Source organism: Atractosteus spatula, chromosome 2 (assembly GCF_055471065.1).
Source record: "Atractosteus spatula isolate fAtrSpa1 chromosome 2, fAtrSpa1.hap1, whole genome shotgun sequence".
NCBI lineage: Eukaryota > Metazoa > Chordata > Actinopteri > Semionotiformes > Lepisosteidae > Atractosteus > Atractosteus spatula.
In genome coordinates, this window is record NC_142707.1 from 74133519 (window position 1) to 74147794 (window position 14276).

The 14276-nt window shown below is 35.8% G+C and overlaps 1 protein-coding gene and 1 pseudogene across 1 annotated transcript; both read right to left on the reverse strand.

Moving 5' to 3' along the window:
* Window positions 1–2589: 2589 nt before the first annotated feature.
* On the reverse strand, window positions 2590–3608 carry LOC148840282 (trace amine-associated receptor 1-like; annotated as a pseudogene).
* A 6188-nt stretch (window positions 3609–9796) lies between these two features.
* On the reverse strand, window positions 9797–10825 carry LOC148840283 (trace amine-associated receptor 1-like). The gene has a single exon (XM_088907648.1). The coding sequence runs from the start codon at window positions 10802–10804 to the stop codon at window positions 9797–9799; it is 1008 nt and encodes a 335-aa protein (XP_088763774.1). The 5' UTR covers window positions 10805–10825.
* Between the last annotated feature and the right edge of the window lie 3451 nt (window positions 10826–14276).

The following is a 14276-nucleotide window of genomic DNA, read 5'->3' on the forward strand; positions in this document are numbered from 1 at the left end:
TTGGTTTAACAGTCCGGGTGTGGCAAGCCTCTAATGTCTCCCGACTTTGAAAACCAAGTAATAACTTAACTATATGTGCAAACGTTTCATATGTTGCTGTTGTGGATGCCTGTGGAGTGTATCTTATTTGCCGCGCGCCCTCCCCCCCTCTCTCCCTCAATTCAATTCAATTCAATTCAGGGTCTTTTATTAGCATGGCAGATGGGTTCAATCAGTGTTGGGTATTTACTTTGCTTTGAGATTCCACTTTTAAAGGTGATATATAAATTTTTGACTAAAATAAATTGATATCTTTGTCTTCTAAGCTCTCTGTGTACAGTGGAGCCTCCTGTCCAGCCAGCACATGTCCACAGACATTCACAACAGCGACATATCATAAAACGTTTGCACATATAGTTAAATTATTAGTTGTTTTTCAGGAAGTTAAAAAAAACACTTGAACTACTTATCCAGTCTCTCGAAATAAAAAAACTAATAATAATGTAACATGCCACTGTTTGTTCATGAACAAAGTTATACTGAGATTTCCTTAGATACGCGATTAAAAAAAAATAAAAAAAAATTTGAATCCCCGGCGGAACACATTCCATAAGAATCAGCGCTTTTACAGTATATATCGCCTTTAAAGGTGGCTTCTCAAAACGCTTTACAGGATAAAAACAACAAGAACAGCAACAACAACAATATTGTATTTCATTGCACTTTGAAAACCAAGTAATAACTTAACCATATGTGCAAACGTTTCATATGTTGCTGTTGTGAATGCCTGTAGAGTGTATCTTATTTGCCGCGTGCCCTCCCCCCTCTCTCCCTCAATTCAATTCAATTCAAGGTGTTTTATTAGCATGGCAGATGGGTTCAATCAGTGTTGGGTATTTACTTTGCTTTGAGATTCCACTTTTAAAGGTGATATATAAATTTTTGACTAAAATAAATTGATATCTTTGTCTTCTAAGCTCTCTGTGTACAGTAGAGCCTCCTGTCCAGCCAGCACATGTCCACAGACATTCACAACAGTGACATATCATAAAACGTTTGCACATATAGTGTGCAAAAATGCACTTTATTTACTAAAAATAAGAAAGAGATACTGTATCAATTTATGTTGCATTAGCCTGATTATGATTAAAAAAACACATATAATTAAACACGCGTTTTCGATTTAAATCAAAACACGATTTAAATCAATATAAATGTTTAATTGTATCGCATACTGTCCAGCCTCCATTTCTCTATAAAAATTTACTCTATTACACACACACACAATAGAAGCAGGAAGCAGAAGCAGGGACCGTTGTCAGAAGGGAAGAAGGTGACTATTCATTGTTATCAAAAATGACTTAGAATCGATCATGTTGTGATATTTTGAAATATAAAAGTCAATTGATTGTCCATAATATCGCTATTCTATTTTTTCGAAGAAATGTTTGTTAAAAGAAAAGTCCAGCACCAGCTGGATTTGAACACACAACCCGTGAGTTGGTAAGCGGGCACGTAGACCAGTAGGCTACAGGGGAAGTCACATGAAGAGGGAGGCGAAACGGCCCTACACAGCCCTGTCGCAGCACACGAATATAATCATATCGTTATTAAATTCTTTAGATACGCGATTCCATATTATATTCCCTATTAATCAAATTCTAAAAGTATGCTTGTTGACTCCGGTATCTCTTTAGTTAAAGACTTCGATGCTTAAAATGCTTAGGGAGAAATGGAATACTGGTGTGTATTTTTTCTTTAAAGTACCAAGACCAGCCATATACAGTACTGTATGTTTATGTTCCAAAATTAATATCGTTTATGGCCTTCACACGCGTTACAGTATGCTCCTATTCTTTTTATGCTCAGGTACTAAGATTTCCCTACAGTGGTAAAATTCAATATCTACAACGGGCACAGCAAAGACGTTTACTGTAAGTCTTTCTACGACAGACCAACGGACCACGAGTGCCCCTGTCGGTCAACCAATCACGTACTGCGGTGCCGCGCGTCATCTTGCGTCACAATGCGCGACGCCACCTGCGGTATGTGTCTGTAACGTGCACTTTGAATGGCTGCATCTGTAAGTCACCAAGTTAAAGACTTTGATGCATAAAATATATAGGTGGAATACTGTTGTGTACTTTTTTATATTTAGCTACCACTACCATCTACTGTGTTTACATTAGGTACACTTCATCATTCTCTTCTGTATGTGGTCACATCTATTCATAGATTTGAACAGATACATCATAAAAAGACAATTGGATTTCATATGGGTGGGTATAAAACACATATTAATAAAACGTTTTAAAAACTTAATTGAAGATAACCTTCCCAGTGTATCTCCAGATGCTTCCAACTTTATTAACAATTTTCTATTGGTTGCATTATAGTCTAAATATCTGATCAACATTTTAAATTAATACTCCTCCACAAACATCTTTGTTAAGTTAAATTTTATTTTATATTCTCACAGGTTTTGTATGGGAAATAGAATACCACATCTCACACAACTGTGAACTGTAATCATTTTCAAAGTTTATTTAGAAGAAATAAAAAATCTACTATATATTTTGCTTACTATAAAAATATTACAATGACAGAACTTTAATTTATAATTAGTTTTGTTCTTGAGGAATTTGCTTGAAATATTTTGCCAAACACAATCATACCAAGAGCTTTTCTGAACCAGCTGTAAAAGAAAGCATAGACCAGAGGATTAAATGTAGAATTTAAGTATCCTAGCCACATAAAAATGTCAAATAAAATGGGTGGAGTTGAATAATTAAAAATAGGATCCAGGCTGCTACTCAAGAAACACGGCACCCAGCAGCAGAGAAAGACCCCCATCACTATTCCCAGAGCCTTCGCAGCTTTTCTTTCTGTCTTGCTTGAAGTCATTGTTTTGCTGCCTTCTGAGCTCTTACTCTGGGATACGAGGCCTTCAATTGCCCTGGCTTGTCTCCTTGCTACAAAGAAAATTTTCAGATAGATTCCCAACATAATAAACCCAGGGATGTAAAACGCCAGCAGGGAACAAATCAGGCTAGATACTTCAGTCTGTATCAGAGTACAGCCCCCTACACAATATATATTCTCATAGTAGACATCTTCCTTCCCCTTTATATTTAACTCTAGAAAGATCAGTCCAAATCCAGTAACAGCTGAAACACTCCAACTAATGGCAACCATGTTAAGTGCAACAGAAATGTTGATTTTGGTTTTGTATTTTAGCGGTTCACAAATGGCATAATATCGATCAATTGAAATGAAGGAGAGATGCAAAATAGAAGAATTACATAAAATGCATCTGTGCTGGAATGGATTTTACAAAACAAATCTCCGTAGTACCAACAAGTTTAAAGTGATCGGACCATACTGGGAGGCATAACAAATCCTCCTAATAACAAGTCAGCAACCGCTAATGAGAGGACGAGAAAATTGGTCGGTGTGTAAAGCTGTTTGAAGTGAGCGATGGAGATGACGACAAACAAGTTTCCACAAACCGTAAAGAGAATAATTGCTACAAAGATCATATATATTGGACTACGTACTGTGGTCACATAAATGTGTTTTACACATGATTTGTTCACAGATTCATAACAGAATAGTGTAGTTTCCGTCATTTCAGTTCTGAGTGAAGTTAATCCTGTATATCACAGAACATGTATGATTTTTTTTTCCTGTAAAAAGACAAACATAACATGAATTGATATTGTTACTATTTACTATTATTGCACATTTTACAATTTCAAATATGATTTTAAATGAACAGGTATTCATTTATCAAAATCACAATTGTCTTTACCACTGAGAATTAGAAATGAAACAAAGAATGTGTAACCTGTTACTCTACACTCTAGATGGAAATGACTTCTTCTAGAGTGTAGAGTAACAGGCAGGCTTGGCTTTCATAATCCAATGGTTCTTTTAATTTATTTTTTTGTTGCTTACAGGACCATTTGTTTTTTTTAATATCCAAGGCAAACAAGCCATGCTTTTGCAGAGTATTTTGTTATTTATTTAATATGTATATGATCATAAAGACCTTAAAGAGGAGATGTTTGCAATCTTGAAATTTAAGAAGACAAAGCTATGTTTATAAGCCAAAGGTGGTACTGGAGTTGAATATAAATATTTTATATATATACACCCGTACCTCTTTTAACTAACATTATTCTTTCCTTGAAACCCTTTCATATGGCAAACATTTGTGAAAAGAAAAAAACTATCTCCTTTATTTTTTTGGGGGAAAAATTACGATTCATTCCATAACCCAAAAATGTCACACCTACTTTAATTTTTTCACCAAAAACGACAAAGGAAACAATAACAACTAACACTGATACTGTGGTATGTGATTTTAGTCATATAAAAACTGTTTACCTATCTAGACATCATAAATAAACATAAACAATAACCACTTCATTTGCTTTTTGTGTAAATACACACACACACCAATTTTTATTTTCTTACTACCTTTAGGGTCCATGATGTAATCTAAACAACAAATACGAAAAGTAAGAGCATACAGAATAGCTTCATAACCCTTGAAGCAAGATGCCGTTAACTGTATCCCACATCTCGGTGCTACTTCTAAGCTCTAGCTCTAGCACTAAGCTCTGTGCTAGCTCTCACGCATACTAGTTAGTGGAATGTGATGCGAACACTCAATATGAAACGAGTCATACAGTATAACGCCTTCCTCTTCACTCTCTACATTTGGCGGAGGTTTCGAAATAAAAAGAGGTATGGATCCTTGCATCCATTTTCTAACCACTTCATCCAATTCAGGGTCACAGGGTAGTCAGAGCCTCTCCCAGCAAGCAATGAACACAAGGAGGTCAATATATATATATATATCAATAAATATATTGATATATATATATACTTTTTATATATGAAAATATATAAATACATACAAAATATTTAGGCATATGGGATGTTCACATATACAGAATGATTGAAGCATATTTATTATACAAATCATTATTAATATAACAAACTGTGCTTTAAAAGTATAAGTAAAAAAAAAGCTTAAAATTGTTCAAAATATTATAAGATAATCTTTAAAATAAGGCTCTTAAATATATAATTTATGCAAAATAAACACAACATTATCTTTATTTAACAAGACAGGGATATGCAGATTTGACATCCACAAGGAAACAAGTAAAATTATGCATTTTACTTAAATACTACAGAATATTCAGTGCTAAAACAAGTTGACATTATGAATACAAAGAGTAACAGAATGTTCACTTTTTAAAACAATGACTTCAAATAGCTTCAAAAATATAAAGCATTACTCTTTAAAACTCAATGAAAGAAATATAAATGTCTCATTATGTATTATGGTTTCAAAAACATAAGTAACATTAAGTAGCACAAAAACATTTATTTTAAAGGAGTTTTTTTAAGGATTTATATTTAATTTATTTAGTTTAATTTATAGGATTATAAAGGATTTATAATCTATATAAAGGATTATAAAGCCTTACCTTAAAAGTTTACCTTATTCAGACATCTGGTATTAATATGTCCTGTTGCTTTGTATGTGATGTTTTTTATACTAATCACCCTCCAAAAGCACAGTGGCATGAACTATTGTTCTCTCTTTAATTACTGATGGTGCGTAGCATCACCATCTCTTTCCCTTGTGGAACTAAAGTATTTCCCATTGGTGAGAAAACATTATAACATGTCATTCTGCAAGAACATTGCCAAAAGGAACAGAGGTTCAATTGTTGTCACTTACAAATCCTTTGCTTGTTACATAACATTTTTTATTGAATCTTTCCATTACCACTACAGCAAGCAACATTAAGTTATGGAAATTATTTAGATACGTGTATCTATGTTGATTAAAATCAACATATTTTAACCCCAGCAATAATATGTCAAATAGATTCTTATGACTCAACTTGAAATGTTATTTCCATAAGGAACTGATGATTTGAGGGTTCCTGTTTAAAATGTTACACTGATAGAAGGATATACAGTATACATCTCACACAGATAACAGAGTTTTGGTTTGAAAATAAATATTTTTAAAACAACCCAGATATAAAAAATATGAGTAAAAATGCAGCAATCATTCTATTAAATAAGACAGAGCTTCTCGACATAATGAATGAATATTAACCGATCTGTTTTACTGGAAAAAGGTCCTTTAAAAACTACATATCATGTAACTAAAAAATGATAAAATCTTTGATAATAGGTTTCTTTGGGGTTCTCGGGTAATCTTCACATCTTTTTAAAGTTTTTTTTCTGTCTGGAAGATCTTGCTATAAGAACATTACCTTACGTGTTCCTCAAGCTGTTGAAGTCCAGGAGACTTGCAGATAATTTCTGTGTAGTTTATGAGATTTAGAGAAGGCAAACAATTTAAAGTATGTAACTGCAGTGCAAGGGTCACAGTAAAAAAGTAAATAACCTTTATCCAAAATGCAGGAATCTAACTGAGAAAGTGGAAAAGATGGAAGCAGGTAGAAATTGTTAAGAAACAAGTAAAGACATAAGAATTAACAAAATGTCTGAAACTTAAATGAATTACAGTAGGTGCAGAAGGAATAAAATATGAGAAAAAAATATGCAAACAGTGGTGAAGTGAGCTCAGGATTTGTGGGCTTGTCTGAATTGAGGGAAGTGAATATGCAGGTGCAGCTCTGCTAGGAGGATATTGCTGAAGTTAGACCACAGGGCAGGATACTTTTATACTCAGAGATACTCTGTGGATGTGAGAACATGACATTTTAAGGGCTTAAACATTGAATGATAAATATGAACAGAAAAGACTCTTATTGTAAAGTCTAAAGTTTGGATAGCTTCCAGTCCACCACTATAATCCTAAAAACGTAAGTCACCATACAGGTGGCAACACTAGCACTAGACCAGCTATCGTTAGATTGGCATTCTATGTTGGGCAGCAGACCATGCTGCAGTGAAACCTATTATGGAAGTAGGTAAAGAGCTACCACTTGCTGAAGTTTGCTAGATGGAATAGATAAGAATTTATTTAGTTTTAAATGATATAGCTATTGTTTAGGAGGATTTTGCTGTTTTTTTACAGAGATCTGCATGGAGTAATGACATACAGAGACATGATGGATGGATTAATACCCTTATTCATTTATTTCTTTTTAAAATGTATAATGTTAGCATGCCCAAAGGGTTGAGCAGTCAGTTGACCTTGGACCCCTAGAGGTTTTTTTTCTCCTTACTAAGGAGCTTTTGGTTCCTCTCCGTTGTTGTCTTCTGGTCTTTTCTGTTCTGTATTCACAACATTAATGGTCACTTGCTTTGTTAAGTGCCTTGGGCAACCTTGTTGTGAAAGGGGCTATATAAAAATAAATTGAATTGAATTGAATTATTTCTTATTTTGAGCTGAACCCCACATAAATTGTCTGCAAATTGTGGCATGAAGCTTTGGGAAGGAGAAGAGTCAAGGGGCAATACCACACCAACCACACCAATCCACCAAATCATGGTGGATTTATTCTCTCGCTGGGTTGAGGCGTATCCAGTAAAACGAGCCACAGACGCTGTGACTGTGGAATATTTATTGACAGAAATTATACCCCAAATGGGGATTACCTTGTCGTCTTGACTCTGACCAGGACACCCGCTTTACTGGGAAGGTGTGCCAGGCGGTGTCAGAAATGCTAAGTATCAACTGGGATCTGCACTGTCCTCACCATCCACAATGTAGTGGAATGGTGGAACGAATAAATAGCACTATCAAGGAGTGGTACAACACTGAGGGCACTCAATAGGTAGATGCCCTTGCACCTGTGCTCTGCAGTATCAGGGCAGGCACAAATCACTCTGTGGGACTGAGCCCATTTAAAATAATAACAGGGCAGCCCAGGTAACCCAGACTTAGCCAAAGGAACTTTTGAGTTTAATTGCTGATTGCCTGTTGCAGTATGTACAGCTTTTGACGGAGGCAGTTAACGGAGCCAGAGACCAGGTGCTGGAGGCCTGGGGACCACAACCAGAAGGAGGACATGATCTAATCCCCGGGGAGTGGGTTTGGGTCAAGAAATTTCCTTCACGCACTTTGCAGCCCTGGTGGAAAGGACCGTTCCGGGTGCTGCTGACCACTGAATCGTCCGTGAAGCTTGAGGAGAAAGGCCACTGGATCCATGTCACTCACTGTCAGCATGCTTCTCCAAGTGAGGCAGATTTGACCAGCTAAAAAATGTATTTTTCCATTTTGCTGTTTGGTGTAACAAAACTGGGACCAACAGAGGTCCCAGAACAACATAGGTATCACAGAGAAAATTTGTTTCTGTCACTAGCTTATTTCTCTTCAGTAAAGAATAATCAGAGCTTGTGTTGGATATGTATTGCCACACCACGTTATACGTTACAAGGAGTGTTCCCTTGGGGATCATTCCTTTTATTATAAACATATATGCCATATATGCCATATTTAATATAAACATATATGCCAAGGGGGCACATGTGCAGTAATTGGAGCTGAGTGTTGTACTTACATTCCTGACAATTTGGAACACATCACGGATTTATCACAGCACATCTATGATGAAGGACAGAAGTATCGCAATTATTTTCTTGATGACTAGGGCATCAGCTCATGGTTAAAGTCAGTGTTCAGCTCTTGGGATGGTATCCTGGCTCAATATTTATTGGTGGGATTGGTAATATTTGTTATTTTTGTCCTAGTAATGTAATAAATTAAAATTTCATGCACCAAGGTTTTCCACATCTATGATGATAGTCCATTCTGAAGACAAAAAACCATCAGAACGCTTGTTACATGTGTTTGTGTAGAACATGATTGGAAAATGTGTCAATATGTTCTAAGGGGGGACTGAGGGATGAAACAGTTATTTCACTTATTACACTAGTTTGCTTTTACTGTGTAAATAATTTACTATCCTGCAAGAATAAAGAAAAAATACTAAATGCAACTCAAGTGTGAGCTGGCTACGTGCCTGGAACATGAAGGGCACAGCCAGCTTTGGGCAGCCTGACCAGAACTGAGAGTGCCTGATATCTGCTTAAGTAATGATTAACAAAATTCAGAATGTCTGCTTAAATAATGATTAAAGTAACCCAAGAATGTTCTTACAGTTCTTACAGTTTATTGTGTACCAAGACTAGAAGCCTTGGCTTTACACATTATATGGAATGGAATTGTACTGAAACTGTTCTGGGTGGGTTTTCTGTTTGTGAATTTGAATAAAAAGAGTCCTTTTGTATTAATGAGTTGAGTCAGAGCTTCATCTGCTTTTGCTCCTGTATGCATACGTAATAAAGTAAATTCCTGCTTCATAAACACCTGGATCGTGTCTCCTTTTGTTGGACACAGCACAGGTAATGGGGACTCCCCTCCACCACCAGTGTGTGGCACCCACATTGTGTGCACCCACATGTGACGGCAGCCATCGTGCACACAGAACGCTCACCACACATCAGCTATCAGTGGAGAGGAGAACAGTGATGAAGCCAGTTCATAGATGGGGATTATTAGGAGTCCATGATTGGTAAGGGCCAATGGGAAATTTGGCTAGAACAATGGGATAACACCCCCTAGCTCTTTCATTGGTTGCATTACAGTTCAAACAACTGTCCAAAAAATTTCAACTTATAATCATCTACAGACATTTAATTAATTTAAATTGTATTTTGTGTTCTCACAGATTTAGTATTATGTGTTACGCAACTGTGAAGTGCAATAATAATTTTCAAAATTTATGACCAGGAGAAAATCATACACAACTATATTATTTTGCTTACTATTACTATTAAAATATTACAACAAAAGATCTTTAATTTGAAATTAGTTTGTTCTTGAAGAATTGGCTTGGAATATTTGACCAAACACAGTCATAACAAGAGCTTTTCTGAACCAGCTGTAAAAGAAAGCATAGACAAGAGGATTAAATGTAGAATTTAAGTATCCTAGCCACATAAAAATTTCAAATAAAATGGGTGGAGTTGAATAATTAAAAATAGGATCCAGGCTACTACTCAAGAAACATGGCATCCAGCAGCAGAGAAAGACCCCCATCACTATTCCCAGAGCCTTCGCAGCTTTTCTTTCTGTCTTGCTTGAAGTCATTGTTTTGCTGCCTTCTGAGCTCTTACTCTGGGATACGAGGCCTTCAATTGCCCTGGCTTGTCTCCTTGCTACAAGGAAAATTTTCAAATAAATTCCTAACATAATAAACCCAGGAATGTAAAACGCCAGCAGGGAACAAATCGGGCTAGATATTTCAGTCTGTATCAGAGTACAGACCCCTACACAATATATATTCTCATAGTAGACATCTTCCTTCCCCTTTATATTTAACTTTAGAAAGATCATTCCAAATCCAATAACAGCTGAAACACTCCAACTAATAACAGCCATGTAAACTGCAACACAAACAGTGATTTTAGCTTTGTATTTTAGTGGTTCACACACAGCATAATATCGATCAATTGAAATGAAGGAGAGATGAAATATAGAAGTAGTAGATAACATGACATCTGTGCTGGAATGGATTTTACAGATCAAGTCTCCGTAGTACCAACAAGTTTCAAGGGATCGGACCATACTGGAAGGCATAACAAATCCTCCTAATAACAAGTCAGCAACCGCTAATGAGAGAACGAGAAAATTGGTCAGTGTGTGAAGCTGTTTGAAGTGTGCGATGGAGGTGATGACAAACAAGTTTCCACGAACGGTCAGAAGAATAATTGCTACAAAGATCATATACAATGGAGTACGTATTATGGTCACATAAACGTGTTTTACACATGACTTGTTCACAGAGTCATAACAGAATAGTGTTTTTTCAGTCATTCCAGTGAAGGTCAGAGTGAAGTTAATCCTATGTATCACAGGACATTTGTGAAAATTTGGTTCCTGCAAAAAAAACAGAACATTAAGTGATATTGTTACTATTTACTATTATTACATATCTTCTTATTTCAAATATGATTTTAAATGAATAAGCATTTATTTGTCAACATCAAAAGTGTCTATAACTGTGGATTAGAAATGAAACAATTGATGTGTAACTTGTTAATCTTTTAGAATTTGTCCACTGTTCTAGATGGAAATTACGTTTTCTGAAAATCACATAAACTGAAACAGGCTAACTTGACTTTAGATACATTACTGTAGTTTCAATTTTGACATTTAGTGAAAAACAAAATCTGCAATGCTTTGGTTATTAAAAGTTTTTATTATTGCTTATAGGAATACGTATTTATTTTTCATATTCCAGGCAAACAAGCCAGCCCTTTTCAGAGTATTTTGGTTTTTATGTAATATGTACATGATCATAAAAGCCAGAGAGAAGTGATTTAATTTCAGAAATCTGTTTTACAAACTACTGTATTTTTGTTTAGTCTGACCGTAAGATTTAAGGTTTTCTTTTCTATAGCTTTTCAAAAACAGGAATTCAAAAGTTTTCAACCACTTCGTATGCAGTTTAGGTATTTCAAAACAGATTTTATTTGCCATTTGAGTATTTAAATTTCCTTCACAATGTTAAGGGTTTTCATACATTTTTCATATGTTTACATCTTCTTTTTGCCAATTTTAATATGATTAACTGTAGTTTTACCCATCAAAAAATAATTATACGTATTATGTATATGTACAGTATAATACCAAAGGGATGTACAGTATATCAGATTCTACTTGCATGTTTATGCAATTCTAATTTTAAGAAGCCAAAGCCAGGTTTATAACCCAAAGCTGGTTCTGGACATTTACTGTATAACAGCATATACAGTATATCCAGCCATCCATTCTCTAACCTCTTCTTCCAGTTCAGTGTTGCAGGGGAGCAAGTAATCAGCATAAGGAAGGAAATATATATATATATATGTTTAAAATACCAAAAGTATATCATTTTGAAAAAATACATTATAAATATGCAGGTACACAGGATGTTCACATACTCATGATTGAAGCCTATTTATTTTATAAACTATTATTCTGTAGTGTGCTCTCTGAAGGCACCAGTTCTGTAGGGTTTGGGCATTTACAGGGACAATTATTAATTGTAGCCGTAAATCACAAAATGATTCTTTTAATGGCTTTAGAATCCAACCATGCGATATAACTCAAACAACGCACACACACAGGTACTAATACACGAGGATACATTTATTAATACATAGAATATGCATGTAAACCTAACAGATCTTATCGAGAGGGTTATCAGAATACAAAAGGTATATATTCAATCAGTTACGAAGAGTTACATATATCAAGAGGACATACGTTCAGTATATCATTCATTTAGACCATTTCGTAATTGAACTTGGTTACAACTTCTACATTAGATACTCAAAACAAGTACATAACTCTTAGGAATTAAATTGATATCAACTGGTTGGGATAACAATTGAATTCTCGAGCTGTAATGCATTGAAGTTGAATACTCATCCAATCTCTGGGGATTCAGATCTCCTGCGGGCACAAAGAAACAGTTGCAGGCTGTTGCTGTCCAATCCGCGCTCTCTGGCTCGGTGCCAGGCTGTGCTGTGCGGCTTGCGACGGTGCGCTGCTGATGCTCACTGACCGGCTAGTTAGTGTCGGCTTTAACTAGCAAAGTTTGTGCACAGGAGAAAAGATAACTGTGGGTCCCAGCAGGTCAGGAAGAAGACCGGTTCATTCCTGATGAAGCACTAGTTCTGAATAGTGATTCAGCTGTCCACAGTTCCGACCTGTTCACGAGGCTTGCTGCTGATGGTAACCTCGGGTGGATCCTCTGGTTACTCTCTGGCAACCTCCGCTCTAGACTCTTAGAACAGAGGAAAGTTCTGGCACTCGGACACACTGGCCGTTCCGTGGTTGTCCAGGCTGAGTCTCAGGATGGTCAGGAGGCGTGCTGCGAGAATGTCCTGCCCTTGGGAGCCTTCTGCTCCTGGGCCGTCCTGCCCTGGAATTCTCCTTTAGAATTCTCCTTAGAAAAGTCTTTAGAAAAGTCCTTTTTAAATCTTGGAGCTCTGTGTTGCCTGTTTTTACCTGGAGGAACTTCAGCTCGTTCATTGGCTGAAAGTTCCATGGGCATCAGAGTCCCACGTGGGTTACTCAGCCCTACCAGTCCCTGATTGGTTGATCAAGGTGAGATATGAGTCACTTACTCCTGACACTTAGGAATGCAGTCCAGATGTCCATCTGGCACTCCCTAGACAGATAGGTGCCAGTGGATGACCATTGATCATGATAGCCAGGCTTAGCTAAGTGCATCCCCCTTTGGGAGCTGTCCCTTATCAAAAGTAAACATCTTTAAATCAGCCTGCATGAATAGCTTCTCTGTGGCTGCACCACAGAGATGAAGAGAGAGATGGGGCCTCATTTGGGAAGGCTCAGAGCACTTAATTCTGTCTTATTAATAAGCATTGCCGCTACAATTCATATAACAAATACAGCTTTAAAGTGTAAGTAAAAACAAAGAATAAAAACCTTTGATTTTATTTTTACAAAAGTCTTAATAATTAGGCTCATACACTGTATCCATAAATTATAAAGATTAAACATAAAAGTATTTTATTTATTTAACAAGATTTAAAAGATATACAGATTTGACATCTACAGGAAGACTTGAAATTAAACTCTTTAAATAAAACGTAAAACTGACATTCAGTTTTAATCAAGTATTTGTATTAACATTGTTAATACAAAGAGTAACAAAGGGTACACTTTTTAAAACAATATTTCCAAATAGTTTAAAAAATATAAAGCAAATAAAAAGATTAATGCATCATTCAGAATTTAAAATATCCTTAATCTGAGTAATTTAATGTAATTAATATTTTGTCATAACGTACTTTTATCCTCTATTGCTTTTGTAGTGCAAATTTTGGTTTAATCATAATAAAATGTATTTTTGATATAAAATAGTCCCCTGTAAGGTGCTAGGATTATAAAGTGTTACCTTTCCTTAAAAGCTTACCTTATGAGGTTCTTAGGTGTTAATATGTCTTGTTGCTTTGTGTGTGCCGTTTTTATACTAACAACCCTCCAAAAGCCCAGCGACATCTCTCATTAATTACTACAGTATTTCACTTTGGTGAGCAAACATGATACCATGCCATTCGGCAAGAGCATTACCAAAAGGAACAAAGGTTTAATTGCTGTCACTTTCAAACACCTTGCTTGTTGCATACACATTTTTATTTATTGTTTACATTACCAATACAGCAAGCACATTTCAGCAATTTACAACATTGAGATTATGTAGATCTCTATTTTAATCAAAATGAACATATTTTAACCCCAGCAATATATTTTTCCAGGGGCTTCTTATGACTCA

Excerpts from the sequence above, each read along its gene's own strand:
- LOC148840283 (XM_088907648.1), bottom strand. The coding sequence starts at position 10,804 with ATGACTGAAAAAACACTATTCTGTTATGACTCTGTGAACAAGTCATGT.